Below are 22,870 nucleotides of genomic sequence, written 5' to 3'. Positions count from 1 at the left end.
GAAAGTCTGGTTTGCCTTTGTCCAGCAGAATAGCTGTTTCTGTTCCTCCTGCTCTTCGGTCCTTCTTCACTGAACTTTGCTTTGTCTTTTTTCCGCTCTTCCTTTCCTCAGAAACAAGACACTCTGAACCAAGTAAGACTTGCTTTCCATACTCTAGCTATCACATGTGGTGTTTACATGTTGCCTTGCATGTTTGCTTCTGCTTAAACTGACCCCCCCCCCCAAAGAAATATGATCAAAGTTATGACCTTCAATTTTAATCAGTATTCTACAAAAATCAGAAAACCTCAGTGCCTCTTCTGTATGCTTAGGGAGTCAGTGTTGAGAGGACTTAAACATACAGAAAAATGTCAGAATAGTGAACCAATGTCTGAATTCTCACATCATCTTCATCCTTTGAGCCTCATCTAGTCCAACCCTCTGCAGTGCAGGAATGCTGCCCACAGCCATCGCTGTGTGGCCTTGAACCACCTACCTTCTGCTTAGCAGCCGGACCCATTGACCCATTGTGCCAGGGGAAGGGCAGCTTGTGCTGAGCATGCCATCCTCCGTTGCAGTGTAAACTCCTGGGACTCAACTATACGGCTGCAAATAAAGCGTTTAAAGTGTGTTTTAAGTGCAATATACAATGTGGCACTAGATGGCGATGGTGAGCCCTATGGAAAATTCCATATATTTTTAAAAACACTTAAAAAGAAGAAGTATTTTCAGAATGTTTTTTAATATGTTTGTAGATTCCACCCTGAAGAGCTTTAGCTGCATTTCCTATTTAGGTGTCGCTGCTGCCACCCCACATAAGCTTATAGTCCAGTATGCGCCTCTGCTTTCAATGTGTGTGAAAAGTGCACCTCTGCCTTTTCCTGTGTGGCATGTTCTCCTGCGCCTCTGCTTCGGGGTGGTGGGGGTGGAGAGAAAGCTTTCTATTTCTATATTAGCCCTATATGTCATTTTGCAGTTCCTCTGTATATTTCTAGATTAGCCTTCTCCTACCTGGACTACAACTCCCATCAGCCCTGGCATCATGAGGCTGATGGGACTTCTAGTTGCATCTGGAGGGCACCAGGCTGGGGAAGGCTTCTTTAGATATATCTGTTATATATCTGTTACGTGAAAAGCTTCAAAGAGAGCTCAGTGTATTCCTGCTGCATATAATGTGCCGCTGTGTGTGTTTACAATCTGATCTGTTTATTTCTCTGATGTGTTGGGGTACTTAGGATTGCACAGGGCCCCAGATGTGGGGGAGAGGATACATTTTATGAGCGTCCAGAGATCCACTGGGCCCTATCTCAAACCTTGCAAGCCTAGTTGATGGGGTGGGGAAGGCTGATCTGTACTTTATAGTGAGGTAGGAGAGCTGAAAATAATACTGCCAATATATTTCACATCTGGCAACCAATGATCCCCTTTGGTTTCAGATAGTACATGGGTAGATGAATCTTAAAAGCCTGGAACACAAATTTTCAAAGCCCTCTAATGTGTTGTATATTTTGCTCTAGGAGACTTAGTTTGGTCAGAATACACTTCCAGAGTTAACGCTAAATACATTACTTCTGGTAAATGAGTCACCACAAAAAAAATTGTGTTCCAGGCTTTTTAGGCTTGTCTACTCATGTACTAAGGGATGCGGGTGGTGCTGTGGGTTAAACCACAGAGTCTAGGACTGGCCGATCAGAAGGTTGGCGCTTTGAATCCATGTGACGGGGTGCGCTCCCATTGCTCGGTCCCTGCTGCTGCCAACCTAGCAGTTCGAAAGCACGTCAAAGTGCAAGTAGATAAATAGGTACCGCTCTGGCGGGAAAGTAAACAGCTTTTCTGTGCACTGCTCTGGTTCTCCAGAAGAAGTTTAGTCATGCTGGCCACATGACCTGGAAGCTGTACGCTGGCTTCCTCGGCGTCAGAGTCGGTCACGACTGGATTTAATGGTCAGGGGTCCCTTTACCTTTACCTTTACTCATGTACTATCTGAAAGCAAAGGGGTGCACTGGTTGCCAGATGTGAATTGTTTTCCAGCTCTCCGATCCCACTTTTAGGTTAGAGGATAGTTGTGAATGCATATTTCCTTGTATCTATGTACCTATTGTCCATATCTTGTGATATTTGCTGGAGCTATTCAGAAATAACGTTAGAACAGAATAAGCAATATTTTGAACAGTGAGTTGCTGGCCAAGGTTCTTCTCTAGAATAGTGTGTGCTGTTGTTCGAGAGAAATAGATTTGTGCTTCCTTATATGGCATGCTCCCTCAAGAACTACCAGTCCCAGAGTTCCTGGTGCATGGGAAGGAGGGGGTACAGCTGGTGGGAGGAACAAAGCACTATAATAGGGATACTGATCCCAGGGGCAGTAGGAGCCAGTGCTGCTGGCAGGATTTACTGGCTCAATTATATTTGTGAGTAAATGCCACGCAGCGACTTCGTCTATCAAGTTCAAACTTGCAAGTTAAATTGACTTTAGGAAGTTAATCCATGATTTTTCAATGAAAAGAGCCAGAAATATAAAGCTTTAACTTGAACTAGTCTATTTATAAAATGTTTTCATCCATTGGAATCAAATACCGTTATCAGGACCAACCAAAAAGATACAAAATAATCAGAAACTTCATAGGACTGTTCATCAGGCTTGACATTATGTTTAACAAAAATAGCAAAAAGGTGAGTGGGATTGGAGGGCATGTTTCAGAAACAAGGTGCAATTTCAGAAATGCAGAAAATGTAATTTCATAATTAATACGGTAACTTATCTTTCATGACTCATGAGATTGTATAGGACAGAAGCGTGATGTGGGGAGGTGGGGGGGGGGGAGTGTGTTACAAGTTTTTATCAGGTCACCAAAAATTATTCTTGGGCCCTGGTTTCAGAAATGAATTCCTGCTGTGCAGTCTGTGGCTATTTCTCATATTAGGCGTTGGGATATAAATGAGACTTATTTCTGTCTCTGAAAGCTGAGTGCTGCAACTGCAAAATGTGCACTGCAAGCTGGTCTCTATGATGCATCTGTCACAACAAACATATTTTATTTTGCCTTACTTGCTTTGCCCAGGGTTCTGGAGCCCATCACTGCTGCTGCCCCTCCCATGCTTACTTTGAACCTTCATTAAATTTAATAGTACGCCATGGAAGCATCCATCTGCCATCCCTCAAGGGATGATGGGCTGTTCTTGGTGTGAGGGGGAGACAACTCTCAGATTTGTGTTGGGCTGTTTTGAGCAGTGCCATTCAAACCCTGCTCTGTAGCTTAAAGTTGCCAAATCTACTCTAACTGCATATGTCCATTTATTTAAATAGCTGAATTGCAAATGTTAAACCACCTATGGACCAATGCTGAAGATAAGCTAAAAAGAGCAATCTAGAGTTAAACATACCAACTGGTTCATTTTTTAAAAATAGCAAGGGGATAACCTTCTTCTCCTTTCTAAGGTAAATAGCCCATGGACCACAGGAGACTGACATCTTTGACCTAAAAGATTTTCACTCATTTTTTCCTGATGCCATTTTGAGGACCTCTATTGGATCATACATGTTGTTCCAATGGGATACTGAACGCTACCTGTTCACAGTTTGTTAATCACAGGTCACCATGGTGTATATTGTGTAAATGCATTCACAATAGCCTGAAAGCTTGGTGGTTGATTTTAATTGTTGCATTGTCTGGAAGGAATCCTACTTCTACAGACCGTCCCTTTTTAAAATGAGAAGTTAAACAAATCTAAAGGGCTTTTCTGTTTTGCTTTATTCCATTCTTCCCTGAAGCCAATTGACTATGAGGGGTTCCAGCTGTTCATGAGAACATATCTGGAGGTGGATATTCCAGAGGAGCTCTGCCAGCATCTCTTCATGTCCTTCAAACGAAAAATCTGCCAATATTCCCCAGAGAGCCAGCGACAAAGTTCCAGCATTACACAGCTCAGCAATCTTGGTGAGCAACATCCATTCTCCTTTGTCTGCTTCACACACCATCACTGGTACCTGCCATTTGCTGATTTACTGGTTGACTTGTCATTTTTTAAGTTTTTAAGAAGAGTGTTGCATGTTCAGTCAAAACTGAAAATGAAGCTGGGATGTTTTTAGAAGTCGTCTTCTGTGGCAGATTTGTATTTAGAAGGAACAAAGTGAGACTTGCAACAAAATGCAAGTGTGGAGTTCTCTTCCAGTCAGTCTCTTTTATAATACCATATTTTTCCGTGTATAAGATCGTCTTATACACGGAATGTTACAATTAAATATGGTATATAAATAAATACTGTACATGGCGCCATCCATATTCTTTCCCCCCAGCCTCCCCTCGCTATTGGCCTCACAACAAACCCTGATCTGGTACTCCCCCCCAGCAGCCCCCACTCTGGACATTGTCCCTTCCACCCAGTTCCCTCAGTCACCCCCTGGCTACCCAGACCCCCCCATTCCCCAAACGAACTCACTCAGGCAGCTCTGGCAGTCACAGCTCCTCGATCAGCGTTTGCATCTGCCAGCGCTCAATACGGTACATACCGTAAATACTGAGACAAAGTGCACCACACAGGCGGGAAAGCTGGATCTGCAGCTACGGTGGAGTTACACTGAGCAGCCGCCATTATGCAGCTTGCCTCAGTGTTTGATGTTTAAATATACGGTACTAAATATACTGGTGTTTTGAATATTTCATAAAATATCGAAGTTCTGTTTGGTGTTTAAAATATTTATTTCTTAGTTTTGGACTCAAAACATAGGGGTCGTCTTATACATTGGGGGTGTCTTATACATGGAAAAATACAGTACTCCATTTCACCCGTTGTTATCCCTGGTTTCCCATTTCCACCCTCCTCCAACAACCAGTTGGCATTCTGTGGCCACTGAGCCTACTGAGTCCACATTGGATTCCACCTCCTCCAGGCCAGGATTCAGGTTAGGCCATCCACAGCTTGGGTTCACACACACACAAACACTTGTACTTTGCATTATTGGTGAGACATAATAATATGTGCACACAGCCCTTTCTATTCTAACCAAGTATTTATATATTTGCCAAGAAGAAAGTGTTGACAGCTGTTTACTACAAACTTGCAATAAACGCTACTGAGTGTACGTTGTTAAAGTGTGTGTTTATTTTTCTGTTTCTCTCGGGCTTTCAGAGTCTAAGTCCATTGATGCAGGCATCTCTATCCAGACTGAAGTTGCTTGCGCCCCTGTTACAGGTATCTATGATAAGCTCTTTTATGAAATCCCTGTTCCACCTTTTAACAAGGACCTCCATAGCCATAAATGGACAGAGTGGTATTGTACAGAGATTTATAAGTACAAAAGACTATGTGGGCTTCTCTAATTTACTCGACTGCTTTCCCACGTTGGCCAACCAGAAACATGAAACAAATGCAGCAGTCCTCTCCCATTGTTGTCCTCCAGCAACTGATATCCAGAGACATGCTGAATTTGAGACTGGAGGTAATATACAGTTATCATGTATGTAGTAGCCACTGATAGCTTGAGTCTCCTTTTAAAGCTGTTCATGTTGATGGCCACCAGCACGTGAAAGTGAACTTCCTTGTTTAACCATAAGAAACATATAGAAGGGATGAGCTCTGGCCTTGCTAGCTAGGGATGATGGGAGTTGTAGTCCAACAACTTCTGGGGACCCACAGGTTGAGAACAGCTGCCCTAAGGTCATCTGATCCAAACTGCTGCTAGTGCAGGAAATTCCATCCCTACAGCATCTCTGAGAGATAGCCATTCACCATCTGCTTAATAATCTCTAACAAATTAGAGTTCTCTCACCTTCTGATGCAGTCTGTTCTACTGTATCATCAGAAAGGTGTCCTTAGTTTTAAGTCTAAATATATTTTCCTTGAAAATTGAACCTACTGGTTTGGATCTTGCCATCCTTCCTTTTGTCTGTCCTGAATCTCCTGCCTTTACTTGATGTTCCTGGGTTCCTCTACTCTCTTGCTCCCCCCCCCCCTTTTTACCTGGGACTACCCACTCTCTCACTCTGGAATCCCCGCACAGTCACATGCAGCAGCTAAGTAAACATAGAAAACAAACAGTATTTGAATGCCAAAGCTTTTTACAGCTCTATCTCTCTCAGTATTTCAGTGCTGACCTGGCATTTGTAACCATCAGGTCTTGTCAGGAAACTGTTGCTATGCAGAGATGGCTCTTTCAACTCTACAATGCTGATATTACATTGAAGTAGCATCTACCATTCTGGTTATGTACCAAAGACAAAAATGTGTGTGTGTGTGTGTGTGTGTGTGTGTGTGTGTGTGTGTGTACACAGTGCTATTTTTCTAGAAAAAGAGATGCAGGAACTCACCATGAACGCCTCCCTTGTTCTCTTATAATGACAACCTGAGAGGTTCCGGAACTGACTTCCAGCAAGTTCCGGCTGAAAAAAAGCATGCTTCACTTCAAACCCCCTTTTGGCATTTCAGGAAACAGCCCATTCAGCTCAAGGTCTATTTAAATCTGTTTTGTTCCCACCCCATTCACTATTGGAAAATCAAAATAATGCCTTTTGACAGAAGTGGATGAAATTTGTAGGTGTGGTAACCTATCTGCAGAATTACAAGCAAATATATACAGAGAATATTGTGCCGGAGGCCTGTCAGTCACAGTGTTCTCCTCTTTCCACTTTGGTATTTGGTCTGCTTCTTCCATCACCCCATCCTGACATTATGATAAGCTTAGAGACATTACTTTCACCAGATGCTTGTCTGCAGCATTTTTTCATGTCTGGATCACGAGTGTGCCACAAGGGGCTTCATGGGTCCCTGCTGCGACTTGTACCACCTTGTACAGATCCTGCTTCATCACTAAAATCCTCCTGAGGCACCCCACCCTCAGGATTCATCTGCATCCAATGCACACTTCTAAATATAAATCTTTTTATTCTGACAGCATAGTTATTGTAAAAGAGACAACTGGAGCTTGTTCAAACGCATTTTATGAAATACCAAGCTGTGATAAGATTAAGTGTAAGGAGTTCTGGGGAAACAGCAGCTTAGGAGCTTCCTAAGAGACAGTCAGTTTCTGTTTTCTTCTCAGGTTCCTCTGATGAAATTAATATTGATAGCTTGCTAGACTTCATAGTTCAGCTATGGCCTTTCCTGACCTACTGAAGGGAAAAATAATTAACTGGCTAAAACCTGATTCTGCTTTAAATGCATAGTGTTGGATGTGATCAAGGTAGGGAGAGTCGTTTCTGTCTGAAAACACTATGAAATGCAGTGACAACACCAGTCCTGTGGTAACAGAGATGGAGATGAGTGTAAGACAGCAGATCAGAGAAGAAATGAGCCTTGTGTCTGATTTGAGAGAACTCAGCAGACCAGGCCTAACTTCCTGGGGACTGAGCTGGCACAAGCAGTACATGAGATACTTCTCCATCTGCACAGGACAGACTGAATGACAGTCTTTATCCAATAGGCTCCAAGTTGGAGTGCGCAGAATAACACATTCCATTAAAGAGTTCTGACTTCATGCTGTGTTTGAATTTATAGGGATCAATGGGAAAACTCTCCTAACTGCCACAGGAAGGCACACACCTGAACCCAAAAGCTCCCCGGGAAACCTGGCAGAGCCACAAACAGCATCTCTAAGTCCTGCTCCAACTGCCAATGCCAACGCCCTTGGGAATGCCTCACCTAGCTGGTCCAGGTCATCTTCACAGAAATCCACTGCTGGTACCCCCTCGGCTCAAAACTCCTCAGGGTCCTCCAAGCTCTCCTCAGGTTCTCTGCTTAGCCCACAGTCCCCAGGTGAGTCCCATCTTTGCTCTTCTGTTCCTCAGGCCTTGTATGAACACTGCAATTTCCCTGCCCCAACTCTCTGTAGCTGTGAAGAGAAGCCAGGTCCGCAACATACATTTATGTTGCATTTAACACACATCTGAAACACGTGACTATCTCCGAAGAACCCTGGGAACAGTGAATTGTTAAGTGTATGGAAATTGTATTTCTGCAAGGGGTAAACCACAGTTCCCAGGATTTTGTGGAGAGGGGGAGCCATGTGTTTTAATGGATGTGAGGTGTGTTTTTATGGTGTGGATGTGACCGCAGTTGTCACAGGCCAAAGCCACAGCTTGGAGTTCTCTGTTTGGTTCTGTCAGCAAAGTCTTCTTAGGAAACCTGAAATGGAAGTTGAACTGGAGCACTTTTGATCTCTGTGAGAGTTTGGGAAGCAAACACATCAGCATCAGGACAAGAAAGTGATTTTTCAAAAAGCAATTCTCTCACTGGGTCAATAACTACAGTGGTGCCTCGCAAGACGAAATTAATTCGTTCCGCAAGTCTTTTCGTCTTGCGAGTTTTTCGTCTTGCGAAGCACGGTTTCCCATAGGAATGCATTGAAAATCAATCAATGCGTTCCTATGGAAACCGCCTTCAGACCAGGTTTGGGGACAGTCTGTCCCCCGACCTCTTCTGAAGGCCGACGGGGGGGGGCGAAAGTCTTTGCTTCCCCCCCCCACTGCTGTTCTGAATGTTGGCGGTGGGGAGGAAAAACCCTCCTCCCACCGCAAGCCCCTTCGCGCCTTCCCCTCTGTTCCCGGACCTCCCACCGCAAGCCTTAGGACAGGTCCGGGAACAGAGGAGAAGGTGCGCTGCGCTTCCCCACTGTCCCCGGAGATTTCCCTATGGGCTTTCGTCTTGCGAAGCAAGCCCATAGGGAAATTCGTCTTGCGAAGCCGCTAAAAAATCGGAAAACCCTTTCGTCTTGCGGGTTTTTCGTTTAGCGAGGCATTCGTCTTGCGGGGCACCACTGTAACTATGTTACTTCCAGCATTCTCTCTCCGCAGGCCCAGCCACATCCATCTGCTGCACAGTGGTAGTCAGGGACTCCTGAGAGTTTCCTCTGAGACGCTCTGGGAAGCACATTACTGTTGCCTTTGCAAACATTGGAGTGTATTTGCAACAAGCTAATTTATCTGAGGTGGTGTCACCAGCTGCCTCACCTCAGCTGCAAAGCCACATTTCTATTTCAAGCACAGTGGATTCTGCAGCATCTTTAGATATTGTGGCGGGGTGGGAGGAAAGTGTCTTGTTTTGCTGCTGAAATCCTGTCAGCCAGTATCTTTTTTACCATGGCAATAGGAGCCAGGTTGGGCAAGCCACAGAGTGTCTTATTGCCTCCAACCCACTCCTTTATGTCAGGGAAGCATAAGTGGAAGAAGTTGTGAATCTCCTCATTTCCTAAGGGCCAGCGCTCACATCAAATGTGCATGTCTACCCTGCCTTATGTTTTGCCTGTTGACCAATTTTTAGTTGCTAGTCTTGAGCCAGCTACTTCTCTTTCAGTATTTGGTTGTTTTTCCTAGGTCTTCCTTCTCAGAGGTTATATAGATGAATTTGTGTTCTGATACATATATACCTCCTCATACCTTATATACCTTGGCAGACGTGTAGATTTGGGATGTTATGCAAGAGGTTTACTCATATGAGCACCACTGGCCGTGCTGGCAGTGGCTGACAACATTTGGGGAGCACCAGGCTGGGGAAGACTGCTGTGGAGCAGCAGCAACAACAACAACAAAAGCCAAATTTGCTCCATTATCTACATGTGATGGCTTTTCATATATATAAAGTTGGCTCACATATTAATCATTTCCTTCCCAGGCCAACAGATAAAATACAATGGGATATGAAACCCCATAAAACCACCCTCCAAAAGTAATTTTAAAAGTACAAGCTGAGTAAAACAGAAACACAGTAAAAAAAAACAAACCATACATATACACACACAACTTTGACATGACATGCTTAGCATTTCCTCCAAAGGGTTAAAAAAGGAGGGGGTGCATTGACACACTTCCTTGGAGTTCATTCCAAAAACTGTACACACTATTATGAGGGTTTTTTTGGGGGGGTGGATCCCCCTAAATGTGTTATAATTCAGTAGACGTTATAATTAATCAAGGTTTGGTTAAACTTTGCCAAACACTGAAACCCCCTGGATTTAGTTATCCTAACGGGCCAAGATAGCTTGCAGAGCTAGGTGGAGGGGTCATTTTGTTGTTGTTTAGTCGTTTAGTTGTGTCCGACTCTTCGTGACCCCATGGACCAGAGCACGCCAGGCACTCCTGTCTTCCACTGCCTCCCGCAGTTTGATCAGACTCATGTTTGTAGCTTCGAGAACACTGTCCAACCATCTTGTCCTCTGTCGTCCCCTTCTCCTTGTGCCCTCCATCTTTCCCAACATCAGGGTCTTTTCCAGGGAGTCTTCTCTTCTCATGAGGTGGCCACAGTATTGGAGCCTTAGCTTCAGGATCTGGGTCTTTAGCAGGGGACAAAGGCCAGTGATGGTCCTTGGAGTCAGTTAGCAGGAGAAGGAGTGGCAGAACTGCAAGGGAGCAGAGGATGACAGCCTGGAAGAAAGACACACAGAGGGTGGCTTTTTGCTGTCTCTGGAATCCAGAGCTGCTCTTAAGGGGGAAGCCAGAACCTCACAGGATGTGAATGCTCTGCAATCCCTCCATCTAGGCGCAAGTAGTATATATGTGCAAACAAAGCCATATCTCATAAAGATGCCGTAGTCTGTGCTGTGCCTTGTTCCCAAAAGGAAACTCAAACCCTGAATAAGCCCCTGAAATCCTGCACCGCTCATGGAGATTGGGGTGGCATGCAACAATTCATAGAGCTGGAAGGGGAGGAAGCTAAATGGCCTCATTACATTCAGCCACCCACTAGGGAGTGATGAAAGTTTAGTGCAGTGCTATGCACAGCTTTCCTGAAAGTAAAGAGCAAACTGGAAGGTTTGGGAAGGTTTCCCCTAAGTGGAAGGATTGCTGTGCTGCACTTCTGCTGTTGCTGCCTCAATTAGTTTAGACTGCTAGAGATAAAACAGGCCTATAAGGATGCGCTGCTGGCAAGCCCTTCCTGAGGTGCTTGTGCCACTGGTAAAGGTAAAGGGACCCCTGACCATTAAGTCCAGTCGTAACCAACTCTGGAGTTGCCAGCGCTCATCTCACTTTATTGGCCGAGGGAGCTTCCGGGTCATGGGCCAGCATGACTAAGCCGCTTCTGGCAAACCAGAGCAGCGCACGGAAATGCTGTTTACCTTCCCGCTGGAGCGGTACCTATTTATCTACTTGCACTGCATGCTTTCAAACTGCTAGGTGGGCAGGAACAGGCACCGAGCAACGGGAGCTCACTCCGTCGTGGGGATTCGAACCACCGACCTACTGATCAGCAAGTCCTAGGCTCTATGGTTTAACCCACAGCGTCACCCACGTCCCATTGTGCCACTGGTAGGATCAAGCAAAAAAAAGGCCCCGAGTTGCTGTTGTCTTTCTAATGTCTACCTGATCGCATATTCCAACATCTCTTTTGGAGCTTTGAAACACCTGTGCTTATTTTTGACCTCCTCTTTAGGCTCCAGAAGCTTGGAGAAGAAATTACCATTCAGCCTTCGAAAGAGCCACATCTCCCTGAAAACAGCCAGTCCGCATTTATCAGCCCCACTGGCTCAGGTAGTCTACCTGAAGGACATTGTCTGCTACCTGTCACTGCTGGAAAGGGGACGGGCTGAGGATAAGCTGGAGTGTAAGTGCTTGGGTGACAGGAAGAGTGTCTGTGACCACAGCACCAGGTCTCAAGACTTGTTTTGTGCTGGGGTCACTTGGAGGCAGTGGTGTGGTATGGGGGGGAATGGGAGGGTTTGTGGTTTCAGGGGAAGCAATAATGGCTTTGAGCTTCAAGTTCTGGCAAGAGGTGTGTGTGTGTGTGTGTGTGTGTGTGTGTGTGTGTGTGTGTGTGTGTGTGGTGAATCAACTGGGTCACAATCCTCCATCCCTCTCCACTCGTTTTCCATCCATTTCCTCTAGAGCATCATAGGCAGATATGTTGGTTAGGTGGCGCCTCTTAGTTGACCAGATCAACTTAGGTCATATTTCTATGCTGCGTTTGCTTCTCTTGGGTCCCTTCTTCAGAGTTTAAAAACAGGCCTGAGGTGGTGGACCCTTTTCTTATATTCAAATTATGGGATAAAAGATACCGTGTGTGTAGGGGGCTTTAATCTAATCCACAAGCCCCACACATATTATTTCCTGCAACCTTAGATGGTTCATGACCCCCACAAACTTCTTTAAAAATGTATCTTAACAGAGCATCACAAAACGTAAATGGACCAGATCCCCTCAGAACCCTGCTTGTTGTAATTTGGAGTACTGCCTTTAAAAGAAAAAAAATATGTCAGTCTCCAGGAGAAAACATGATCCTTAACTTTGGAGAAGTTTAGAGACTTTTCTTCTCAGAGGAATTCTGAAAATTCCTGGATCCTACAGCTCATCTATCCTGGCTAGCAGAAACAGACAGAAAAGGACAACTAAAATGCCAAACTCCTGGCAATCCCTTAAGTCAAGCGTAGGGGGTGAACCACCAGCTCCTGTGTTGGGCTACCTATGTATGCCATTTGGGTGTATGTGTGTATCTGCCTGCATATGAGCATAAGCCGTGCTCTCTGGATGGGTGGTGTATGTCAAAGTGTGGGTGATCCTGGTTAGCCATCCCTGCTTTAGGCCTATCCAACTTAAGTAGACATTGTGTGTGTTTAAAAAGCTGAAACGTCACACAAATTCCTAGGCAAAACTTCAGAATTTAAATTTGATTTTGCATTTTAAGCAGTTTCCAATTTGATCTGGAAGGGACCTTTTAATATTTAAAAAAAAACAAAAAACTTTGGGGACAATCCAGCTCTTTTGCATGCAGTATTGATTGCTCCCGTTAAAAGAAGTGAATTCTAACATGGAGAGAGATGAAAGCTCATCAATCAGTTTCCATACAAACTTTTTGCAGAGCTGACTCACACAACCACAGAGCTTATCATGGCTGTTTTCCTTCTCCTTCTCCCTTGGATGGCTTTGAATTTGTGCCAAGCTGACTGTGTGACTCATTTGCCATTAGAAACCCCAGAGTCATTTTGCGCACCAAAGGGCAGGTTAATTATTAAAATATTACGAAGCAGAACGCTGTAGGATCCTCCTCACAGGATCAGCTTGGGAACCATAATGTGGATAACCCGCTCCAGGGATAACATTGTGCCCAGGAACTTTTCAAAATGCCACAGCAGGAATGGAAATGTGTTGTTGGAATTGGCCTCTGGAAAGAGCATCACTGATATGAAGACTGATGAATAGGCACCCTGGTAACAGAGCTTGCCTGTTTAAAAGGATACTTACATGTCTAAGAAGAGGGGTGTTTCTGTTTTTCGTTTTGTTTTTTGTAACTACTAAATAGGTTTCTTCTAGGGCAAAGTTGCTCATCTCTTCTCATTACCTGCACAGTTCAAGTACTGCACAAAAATTGTGGTTTGCTTCATGGATTGACCTGGTTATCATGATCTGAATGAAAGGCAAGAGATGAAAGAGGGTACCTAGCAATTGTGCTATGATGAGGAGGAGGAAGGCAAGCTGCTACTTATTTATTACTCTCCACAATGCACCGAGTCAAAGCCATGGGAAATAATTTATGGCTCTGTTACATTAGCATTTCAGGAAACTGTGCAAGGCTGCCCTCTGGTGCCCTTGGCTTGTTTTTCTTCTGCTTTTTAATTGTTTTTAAAAGACACCACGTACTGATGGATGCGACATCTCTGCTTATCAAAGAATTTTTGCACGAAGCTTTCATAAAAGAAACCCCCACAGTCAGTTTCTTTCAAGTGGTCACCTAACAAAAATTATTTGAAACTGACACAATATGGAGCAAGCCAAACAATTGGAAGAGTCATAGCACACGGAGAATGTGGAGGTCAAAAGATAGACACAACTCAACATGACACCAGGAATACAAGTGAGGATTGAAGCACAGTACCCAAAGCAGCACTGAGATCAGCGAGCAGGATAGCTCTGATGAAATAACATTGTCATGAAGATAGGACCAGACAGGTGTTGCAACCATTGAACGTTATTTTTTTGCCAGTTAAATCCCTGTTTTGCTAGTTGGTTGATTTTGGCATTCCTTATTATTGTTATTTTTCCTGCATGTTAAATCAGCTGTTAATGATGCCCAAGGCTGGCTCCAAGCAGCAGCGGAGGAAGCTGCTTGGACTCCTGGGGCAGCGCACCTAAGGGTGGGGCAAGCCACCCATAGGGGCAGGGCACACCACAGGGCCTCCAGAGTCTGCCTGCCTCCTCCTACTCAGCCGCCCTACAGCTGGGGGTGGGAGGCAGTGGGCAGATCGTATGGGCAGCACGGAGCCTGCATGCGCCCAAGCCACTGTGTCTCTCCCAGGAGAGATGCGGTGGCTCGGGTGCACTGCAGGCCCTGCTGTGAGTACTGCCTGGCATTTTGTCAACCCCCCCTCAGTGGTGACACCCGGGACAGACCACACCCACCGCACACCCCATCCTCAGGCTCCAAGTCTGAGGAGCAAAGTGTTCATTGTGTTCCATCCTCCATCAGTGGACTATTCAGGGCTTACCTGGCAGCCTAGAGTAATGTTTCTGGAATTTCTCCTCCTTGATCCAGACTCAGAATTCCATAGCACTTGGAACTAAGCCTAGGCTGCTCAAGCCCAAGACTTACAGCAGGCAAAAAGGGGGAAAGGGAATTCTGGAAGGAAGGCTGCCAGGCTGCGTGTAGTCGTAAACAAGGAGGGGACACTGAAATAAAGGTGCCATCTACACTTCCGGGTTGGCGCCATCGCCGAATGGCGGACTCCCTCCGAGCTCCGGAGCGAGCCTGCTCGGCAGGGGCTGGGTCCTACCACGCCGGCGACGCGGGGACCCTCAAAAACCATGGGCGCTGAAACCCATGGGCATGGTGACTCGGCGGGCACCGTTTGCGCCCCCCGACCCGCGAAGGAGCCTTTTTAAAGGCTGCAGAGCGGGTGACGGGGGGGTGCTATGAGTCCTCCACTTCCCCTGCCGAGCGAAGTCGCATGCCATTCGACGGAGAGCGCTGACTTCTTCCATTGAAAATTTGGCCTTAAAAGAATAACCCGTGAGTAATTGGAACTTGGATTAAAAAGGGGGGGGGAATTAGAATTCGGAGCGAGCGGGGGAGGTGCAAAAAGGAAGTCAGCCTCCCCCCTGTTGTAGAGGAGTTAAAGCAAAGGATTTGACAACTAAGATCGAGTGCAACTTTATTTTGAGAAAGTTATTAATTTCGCGATGGAAAATTATAAGACTGGGCTGGAGGAGAAAAGTGGAATGTGAATTAAAATGCAACACACACACACCCCGAACCCCGGGAGCGATCCGTGAGAGCGCCGGGAGAGGAGAAAAAGAGGTTTTGACAGCTGTCAAAGGAGCTGTCAAAGCGGAAGAACAAAAAGAGAACTTTGTTACAAGGACTTTGCCGGTTACATTTGTTACAAATTGGATATAAATTGTTTAAAACAAGGAATAACAAGTTACTTTGACTGTTGGGTGTGATCTGGAAGGAAACTGAGTTACTATAATCCCTCTAGAGGAGCTGTGGGACACTACAAGTATTGCTGGCATGGAATTTGAATAGGACTTTTTATCTCCTGGGAAACTGCAGAAATGGAACACTATTTTGTCTACAGAGGTCTATACACTAAAGGAGACAATAGATTTATCTATTGAAGAATGGAAGGGACTTGACGTAATGTTTTGTTCCTGAATAACAAAGCCTCTGCAGAGGAATTAGAAGCTTTTGGAATTAGAACATTTGTGCAGGAGAGCAGGGGGAAAAAAAGGAGGAGAGAGATCAACAAGAACAATAAGAATAACAAGAACTGGACAAAGTTGGAAGTGGGAACATTTGGGACATCCAGATTTGAAAGGTCTAAAGAAATAAAATTGGAGTTTTTACTCTTAAATACAAAGATCTGGATGGAAAAAATGGACCTTTTTGAGACAGACTCCTTCCAAGATTGGACATTTGAAACTAAAAATAACCAAAAGACGGCAAAGACTATTAAAAAGACGGCAAAGTGGACTGGTGAAGGACTATGGCTTAGGTGTGGGAGCTCCAGGACGACAGTAGACATTGATGGACATTGGGAACGCAACCGGGAAAGGGGGGAGGGAAATTTGGAATCCAAAGGGTGTTAAATTATATCTTATTCTTTTTCTTTATTTTTTTATTCTAATCTGTACTGCATATTAAAGAGGGGAACTCGTGGAAGGGAACAGGTCGATTTTAGGGGATGGGAAAATACTTTTAAATTGGGTTAATGATAAGTTTAAAATTGGGGGTAAGAATTTGTTGAATTTATTTGAAAGAATTGGAATACAAGAGGGGGAGGGGAGGGGAAGTCCTGGAAAGATGCCAATGAAAATAAGGTCTTAAATTTGGATGTTTTTCTTTTTTTGTTATATTTGAAAATCTTCAATAAATATTATTTTTTTAAAAAATGAAATAAAGGTGCCATCTAATAAGCACAGCCCAGGTTCTTATTTCTAATAATCTTAGGCCTTTTAACATGACACTCTGCACTCCAAGCAATGCTAAGCTAATGAGTCTAGTTGCCATTTAATACCTCACAAACTTTAATGGGGGGAGGTGTGATAGTGGCTAGACCCCACCACCTGATACTGCTAGGACCACCAGATCACACACATGAAATCAAAGTGGCATCCGTAGTTGTTCCCACCAGGCTGTTGGCACCCTGGCAAGTGCCTAAGGATGCCAAGTGTTGGTGCTTGCACTGCCCAAGCTGTGCACTTATATTAAGTTCACTAATGAGCATGTTCAGAAAACGTAATACATATAAAACAGGTAGAATGGTGTCACTTGCTTGTTTAAGTGCATGTAGGGTTTGGTGTGTCATAAAATCTTTTAGCAGGGCCTCTGTTTGTCAGGCCAGAACCAAAACCTGACTGCACTCAACCCTAGGCCATTGTCTAAGCTTGCACATGACTTCACAGGGCAACTATTTCTGTCTAGGTGCTGACGGGAAGTGAACAGTGAAGGGCTCTCAACATCAATGAATGCGCTACTCCAATAGGAAGAGTGTAGTTGAAAGAGAGGTACCCAGCCAATCCCTTGGGCACTGGAAAATTAGTGTGGTTTAATAACATTCGCTTTCTTTAAAAAGGTACATGTAGAGTATGGGGCCAATGGACATTCCCACCCCCCAAGGCCAAAGATCCCCCTGGAAAGCAACTTGGACAGCCCCCAAGGGCTGCAGTTTCATTCCAGCCAACTCCAGCAACGAACTTTCAGCCTGGTCTCTCTCGCCACCCTCCCTCCCTTCCAGGGCCAAACTAGACGTGCTGCTAAACATGCCATTATCAACCATGTCTATGGATTTGCTTTCTTTCTTTTTTTTAAAAAAAAGCAAAATATGTGGCCCACACCATACGCCTGCTCTTAATTTGTGTTCTCTTGCAGTTATGTTTCGCCTCTATGACACAGATGGCAATGGCCTCCTGGACAGCTCGGTAAGCCATCTCTCAAAACAGTACCCTTCTCGAGAAGGGGAGGACACAAGTCTTTCTAAATGTTTGGAGGCCTCCCCATGTGCAGAGGATCATATGTGCATCTGTGATATCTGATTGGTCTCTGGGTCAATCTCCTAGGCCTCGGGGGGCAGGTGTGGCATCAGCAAGCCATTCATGAGCCATTCCTATACTGATAGGTCCTGGCAGGCTTATCTAGTGGCGGCCGTATGGCTGAGTTTAGCTATTCAGTTTCCCAGTTTTTCAGATGTAGGCTTGCTCCAAGGCATTATTGGAAACCCAGCTGCTCTTTTTAAGGGTGGGACAGAGGGAGCCATTGATGTTGCTGGTAGTGGCGGCAGCACCAATGGAGGGAGGGCATCAATGGCAAATGCAAGGGGACCTTTAGCTGCCTGATGCCCAGGACCCACTCCAGCCTGATGCCACACTCACACACACACTAATCTTTGATACAGCTTTTGAGGATGTCAAGGCCTTTAATGAAGCTTAGATATGCTAGACTTCCTATTTCCTTAACAGTATATTGGCTTGAGATCCCATATTTATTACTAGAAATTGCATGCAAGTCCTGCTATTTTTCTGCGTGCGACACATGGTATTATATATTACCCTTGAGCAAGTTCCTCAGTGGAATTATCCTCACAGCCTCCAAGAACGAGAAACCGAACCCACCTAGCTACATCATAAAGACAGGATGCCTTCCTTGTGTCGTGGTATATGTTTGGAATGTCAGCATATGCATATTACTACATTACTGTAAATCCAGGGTGGGGAAGCTGGTGGTCCTCCAGGTGTGGCTGGGCTGCAGCTGCCATCATCTCTGTCCATTGGTCATAATGGCTGGAGTTAATGGGAATTAGAAGTTCAAGCAACATCTGGAGGACCACAGGTTATCCAGCCCTGCTGAAGATGTGCACACATCTACATCCCCCCCCCCCTTTACCTTCCTTTTTGTCTTATTTCTGAAACCAGGAGCTAGATCGTATTATCAACCAGATGGTTCATGTAGCAGAATACCTTGAGTGGGACTCCACAGAACTGAGGCCGGTGAGTTTCAAGTCTCTGCTGAGCATGGTCAGAATTAAATCGTGAAGGCTCTCTTTGCTGCACCCTTGAAGATCTGCTATATATTCTACCAATGGAATAACTTTTGTTTGGTGGGTTGAGGAAGGATCTGTTGATTCTAATAAAATTTTGTTGTCTTCTACAGATCTTGAAAGAGATGATGGAAGAAATAGACTATGATCATGATGGAACTGTGACGCTGGAAGAGTGGATTCGGGGTGGCATGACCACTATTCCTTTGCTGGTTCTGCTGGGCATGGAAACTGTGAGTAGCTGGCCTAACTTCAGAGAAGATGAGCCAAAAGATGTTCAGTAAAGGTAAAGGGACCCCTGACCATTAGGTCCAGTCATGGTCGACTCTGGGGTTGTGGCGCTCATCTCGTTTTATTGGCCGAGGGAGCCGGCGTACAGCTTCCGGGTCATGTGGCCAGCATGACTAAGCCGCTTCTTTTGAACCAGAGCAGCACACGGAAACGCCGTTTACCTTTCCACCAGAGCAGTACCTATTTATCTACATGCACTTGACGTGCTTTCGAATTGCTAGGTTGGCAGGAGCAGGGACCAAGCAACAGGAGCTCACCCCGTCGCAGGGATTCGAACCGCCGACCTTCTTATCGGCAAGTCCTAGGCTCTGTGGTTTAACCCACAGTGCCACCCGCGTCCCTATAAAAGATGTTCAACTGAGTAGTAAAAAAAAGTAGCTATTCAAGATTTGTCTCCTCTTTCAATGAGGGTTTAAATATGTGATACACCCAGTTTCTTTCTACTTGTATTTTTGGTTCAATAATCTTACGGCACTTCAAAATGTGAGTAGTTTCAACAAATGCTTGTATTTAAAGCAGTTATGGGGAACCTCCAGATATTCAGAGAATCATAGAATTGTAGAGTTGGAAAGGACCAAGGGTTATCTATGCAATGCAGGAATCTTAACTAAAGCATCCATGACAGATGGCCGTCCAACTTCTGCTTCAAAACCTCCAAGGAAGGAGAGTCTTCAACCTTCCTAGGGAGTCTGTTCCACTGTTGAACATCTGCTACCCCATTAGTAAGCTCTTCCTGATGTTACTTGGAAACTGAATCCGTTTGTTCGAGTCCTACCCTCTGAAGCAGCCCAAAACAAGCTTGCTCCATCTTCCACGTTGCTGGACTCCAGCTTCCATCATCCCCATCACCAATGTTGTAATCCAACAACATCTCAGGAATCATTGGTTGCCCACCCCTAATTTAAAACATTGATGTGTATAAGGGAGGAGGCACCACCGCTCAGTGGTGGAGCACCCACATTTCATGAAGAAGATCCTTTCAAAAGGATCTCTGGCAGCAAGTGCTGAGAAAAAGAGGCTTGCTTAGAAACACGGAGAGGTGCTGCCAGTCAGGGAAAATAAGAAGTGAGTTATAATAGGGTTACCAGACGTCCCTGGTTCCTGGGGACAGTCCCCGGAATGTCCTCAGATTTGCAAATCTGTCCCCGAGAAACGTGGCTGCGGCACGCCACTTCAGGAGCTCCTCGCTTCCATGGTCCCACCATTTTCCCTGCGCTACGGCAGTGAGCAGCGAGCAGCTCCTGAAGCCAGCCAGAGCCAACTGCACTACCAGGCTAGCCCCTCCTGGGCAATGGCCAGTCGCCCGTGACTCCTGAGCCTCCCTGATCTGTCAAAATGGGGGGAAGGGGGCAAGAGATCAGGAAAGGCTCAGGAGTCACGGGCGGGCAGCACGCCATTGCCCAGTTTTTTAAAAACTGCACATGTATGTTCCACAGGGTAGGAAAGAAGGGCTTGCACCTTTATACATGTGTGCTTGGGCCCAGGGTCTTTTGCCTCACCATCCCCACTACTGACTCCCTGTTGCTACTCAGTTTTTGTTTTTTTTAAAGTGTCCCTGCATTCATTGAAAAAAATCTGGTAACCATAAGTTATAATGTTATAAATGCGTTGTAAATATGTGACACCAGGAGGCGCTGTACAGCAGTCAATGGAAAATTGCTTTGAGAGCTATATAACGGTTTCTTTCTTAGCATTTTTAAAGATCAGTGTAGATCCAGCCTTAGTGTTCATGTAAATGGAGAGTGTTGGGTGACTATCACCCACAGCTTCTTGGTGGGATAAAAAAGATGGATAGAAAGACTGATAAAAAGTCAGATCCCTTATTCAATATCAATGTGTATTTGAGGAACAGGAATTCTTTGGGAACAGGAATCAACTTGGTGGATCCACGTTTGGCAAGGCAACTAAATGTGTTAATGTTAATGCATACCATTGCTCATGCATACCAAGATGCTTTGCCTCCCCCTGTTATTTTGACTATAAATATCGTTCACACAGCACAGATGATAGCTCTACTACATTCAGGAAAAGATACTTACCGTATTTTTTGCTCTATAAGACGCACTTTTCCCCTCCTAAAAAGTAAAGAGAAATGTGTGTGCCTCTTATGGAGCAAATGCAGGCTGCGCAGCTATCGCTGAAGCCAGAACAGCAAGAGGGATTGCTGTGCAGCAATCCCTCTTGCTGTTCTGGCTTCTGGGATAGCCGCATGAAGCCTCTTCAGGGAAGCGGGAGCGTTCCTCCTGATGCACTGAAGAGGCTTTGCGTTGCTTTCGCTGAAGCCAGAACAGCAAGAAGGATCACTGCGCAGCGATCCCTAGCTTCTGGGATTCAGAATTTTTTTTCTTGTTTTCCTCCTCCAAAAACTAGGTGCGAAAAATACGGTAAATCACTTGTGTTGTCCAGGTCAACAAACATAGGTCCTAATAGCTTACAGACGCAGTTCTCAAGGAGCATTTTTTCCACAAGCCCTTTTGAGACAAACAGAACTTTAAAAAGAGCACAGAATAAAGTCAATGATAGCAAAGGAAAAGAAGAAAGGTTTTTGTTTTTTAATACAGCTACTTTCAAAAGTTAAACCACACGAGGGCAGCAGAATGTCAAAAGTCAGCTTCTCAAATAACATCTGTTTTATACAAGGAAAATTAATGAACTGCTGTTGGCATTCCATAAATTTGTTAAGAGAATGAACAGAATTATAACAAGATTTATAGCAAATATTAAAAAGGAGGTAAATGTAGCTTACTTTAATAAAGATAGAAGTTAGATGTAATCAAGTAGTTTTGGGTTGTGAACCTCTTTTTGTTTTGTTTAATTTCATATTTTGCCACTTCAAAGCCTGACCCCCCCCCCCCGATCATTCAGAAACATAGATAACCAATTTCAGATCCTGAAGGAAGCGCTGCCTGGAACACCCAACCTCGGGAAGTTCTTACTCTGCCTCAACTCTCTAATCCTGCAACCTGAGAATCTCAATGACCTATCCTACCGGGCCACATGGATCTCTTAAGTCCTTGAGTCTAGGAACTTCTGGAACTAGTTGACCATTCACAGTCTCTCATTCATTTGTCTCCTGGACCATGACATCAGTGGATTTCATCCAGTTTTAACATTTCCTGGCTGGCTCCCATCAGCCCCAATTAGTAGGCATTGCTTTGCCTGTCCTTACAGAGTACTGCCCATCATATGTCTTTCTATAGTGAATGGTTTGGTTGAAATGCATTTTAAAAAAGAAGAATCATCTTCAGATTGTACAATGGGCCCTTGATGGCCATGCTCATTGTGATGCATATTGGGTATTTGTGTGACAGTTTCTCAATTTGAGGGCAGAGATCCCTGTGCCATGACAAGAACTAGATGTTTATAAAGACATTTCACAATGGGAGGAAGTTTGAGTGTCGCTCACTCTATAAGGGGGCTACTAAAGCCAGATTTTTATTTTTATTTTTATTTTTTTAAGCTGCTAAGCAGAGCAGTATTTTGCAAGTATTGATGTGGCATACGTAGGCGTGTGTGACTTTAGGAAAAAGCACTTGGAGGAATCCATTTTCACACATTCTTCTTATGTGCACAAAGGAATAGCTTTTATGAGTAGGAGGTGAGAGAGTTATTTGGTTTGGTGCTTAGAAGCTTCCACTCATGTTCTTATGTGCCAAATGGAGGTACCAGTTACCACCACCATCAATCAGAAGAGAGTATTTTCGGTCACCTAACATTCACGCCTGTAATAAAGGATGCCTAGGTGCCTTTGTTCTGTTTGCATTCATGCTGTCATATTTGACTCACCGTACTCTCCATGGACGCAGGTGGCGCTGTGGGTTAAACCACAGAGCCTAGGGCTTGCTGATCAGAAGGTCGGCGGTTCGATTCCCCGCGATGGGGTGAGCTCCCGTTGCTCGGTCCCTGCTCCTGCCCACCTAGCAGTTTGAAAGTACGCAGTGCAAGTAGATAAATAGGTACCGCTCCAGCGGGAAGGTAAACGGCATTTCTGTGTGCTGCTCTGGTTCGCCAGAAGTGGCTTAGTCATGCTGGCCACATGAACCAGAAGCTGTACGCCGGTTCCCTCAGCCAATAAAGCAATATGAATGCCGCAACCCCAGTGTCGGCCACGACTGGACCGAATGGTCAGGGGTCCTGTTACCTTTACTC

At 45.0% G+C, this 22,870-nt stretch overlaps 1 protein-coding gene across 1 annotated transcript in view; it reads left to right on the top strand.

The window, feature by feature from the left end:
- DGKG (diacylglycerol kinase gamma) overlaps positions 1-22,870 on the top strand; it is a 115,998-nt gene that overhangs the window by 33,218 nt on the left and 59,910 nt on the right. Inside the window, 8 exon segments of the mRNA XM_083741812.1 lie at positions 112-132; positions 3,749-3,914; positions 5,107-5,169; positions 7,471-7,728; positions 11,338-11,508; positions 17,266-17,315; positions 18,306-18,380; positions 18,544-18,663. Of these exon segments, the coding sequence (XP_083597938.1) occupies positions 112-132; positions 3,749-3,914; positions 5,107-5,169; positions 7,471-7,728; positions 11,338-11,508; positions 17,266-17,315; positions 18,306-18,380; positions 18,544-18,663 (924 nt within the window).

This window comes from Podarcis gaigeae (genome assembly GCF_964106915.1).
Source record: "Podarcis gaigeae genome assembly, chromosome: 5".
NCBI lineage: Eukaryota > Metazoa > Chordata > Lepidosauria > Squamata > Lacertidae > Podarcis > Podarcis gaigeae.
This window is presented reverse-complemented; position numbering and strand designations above follow the sequence as displayed.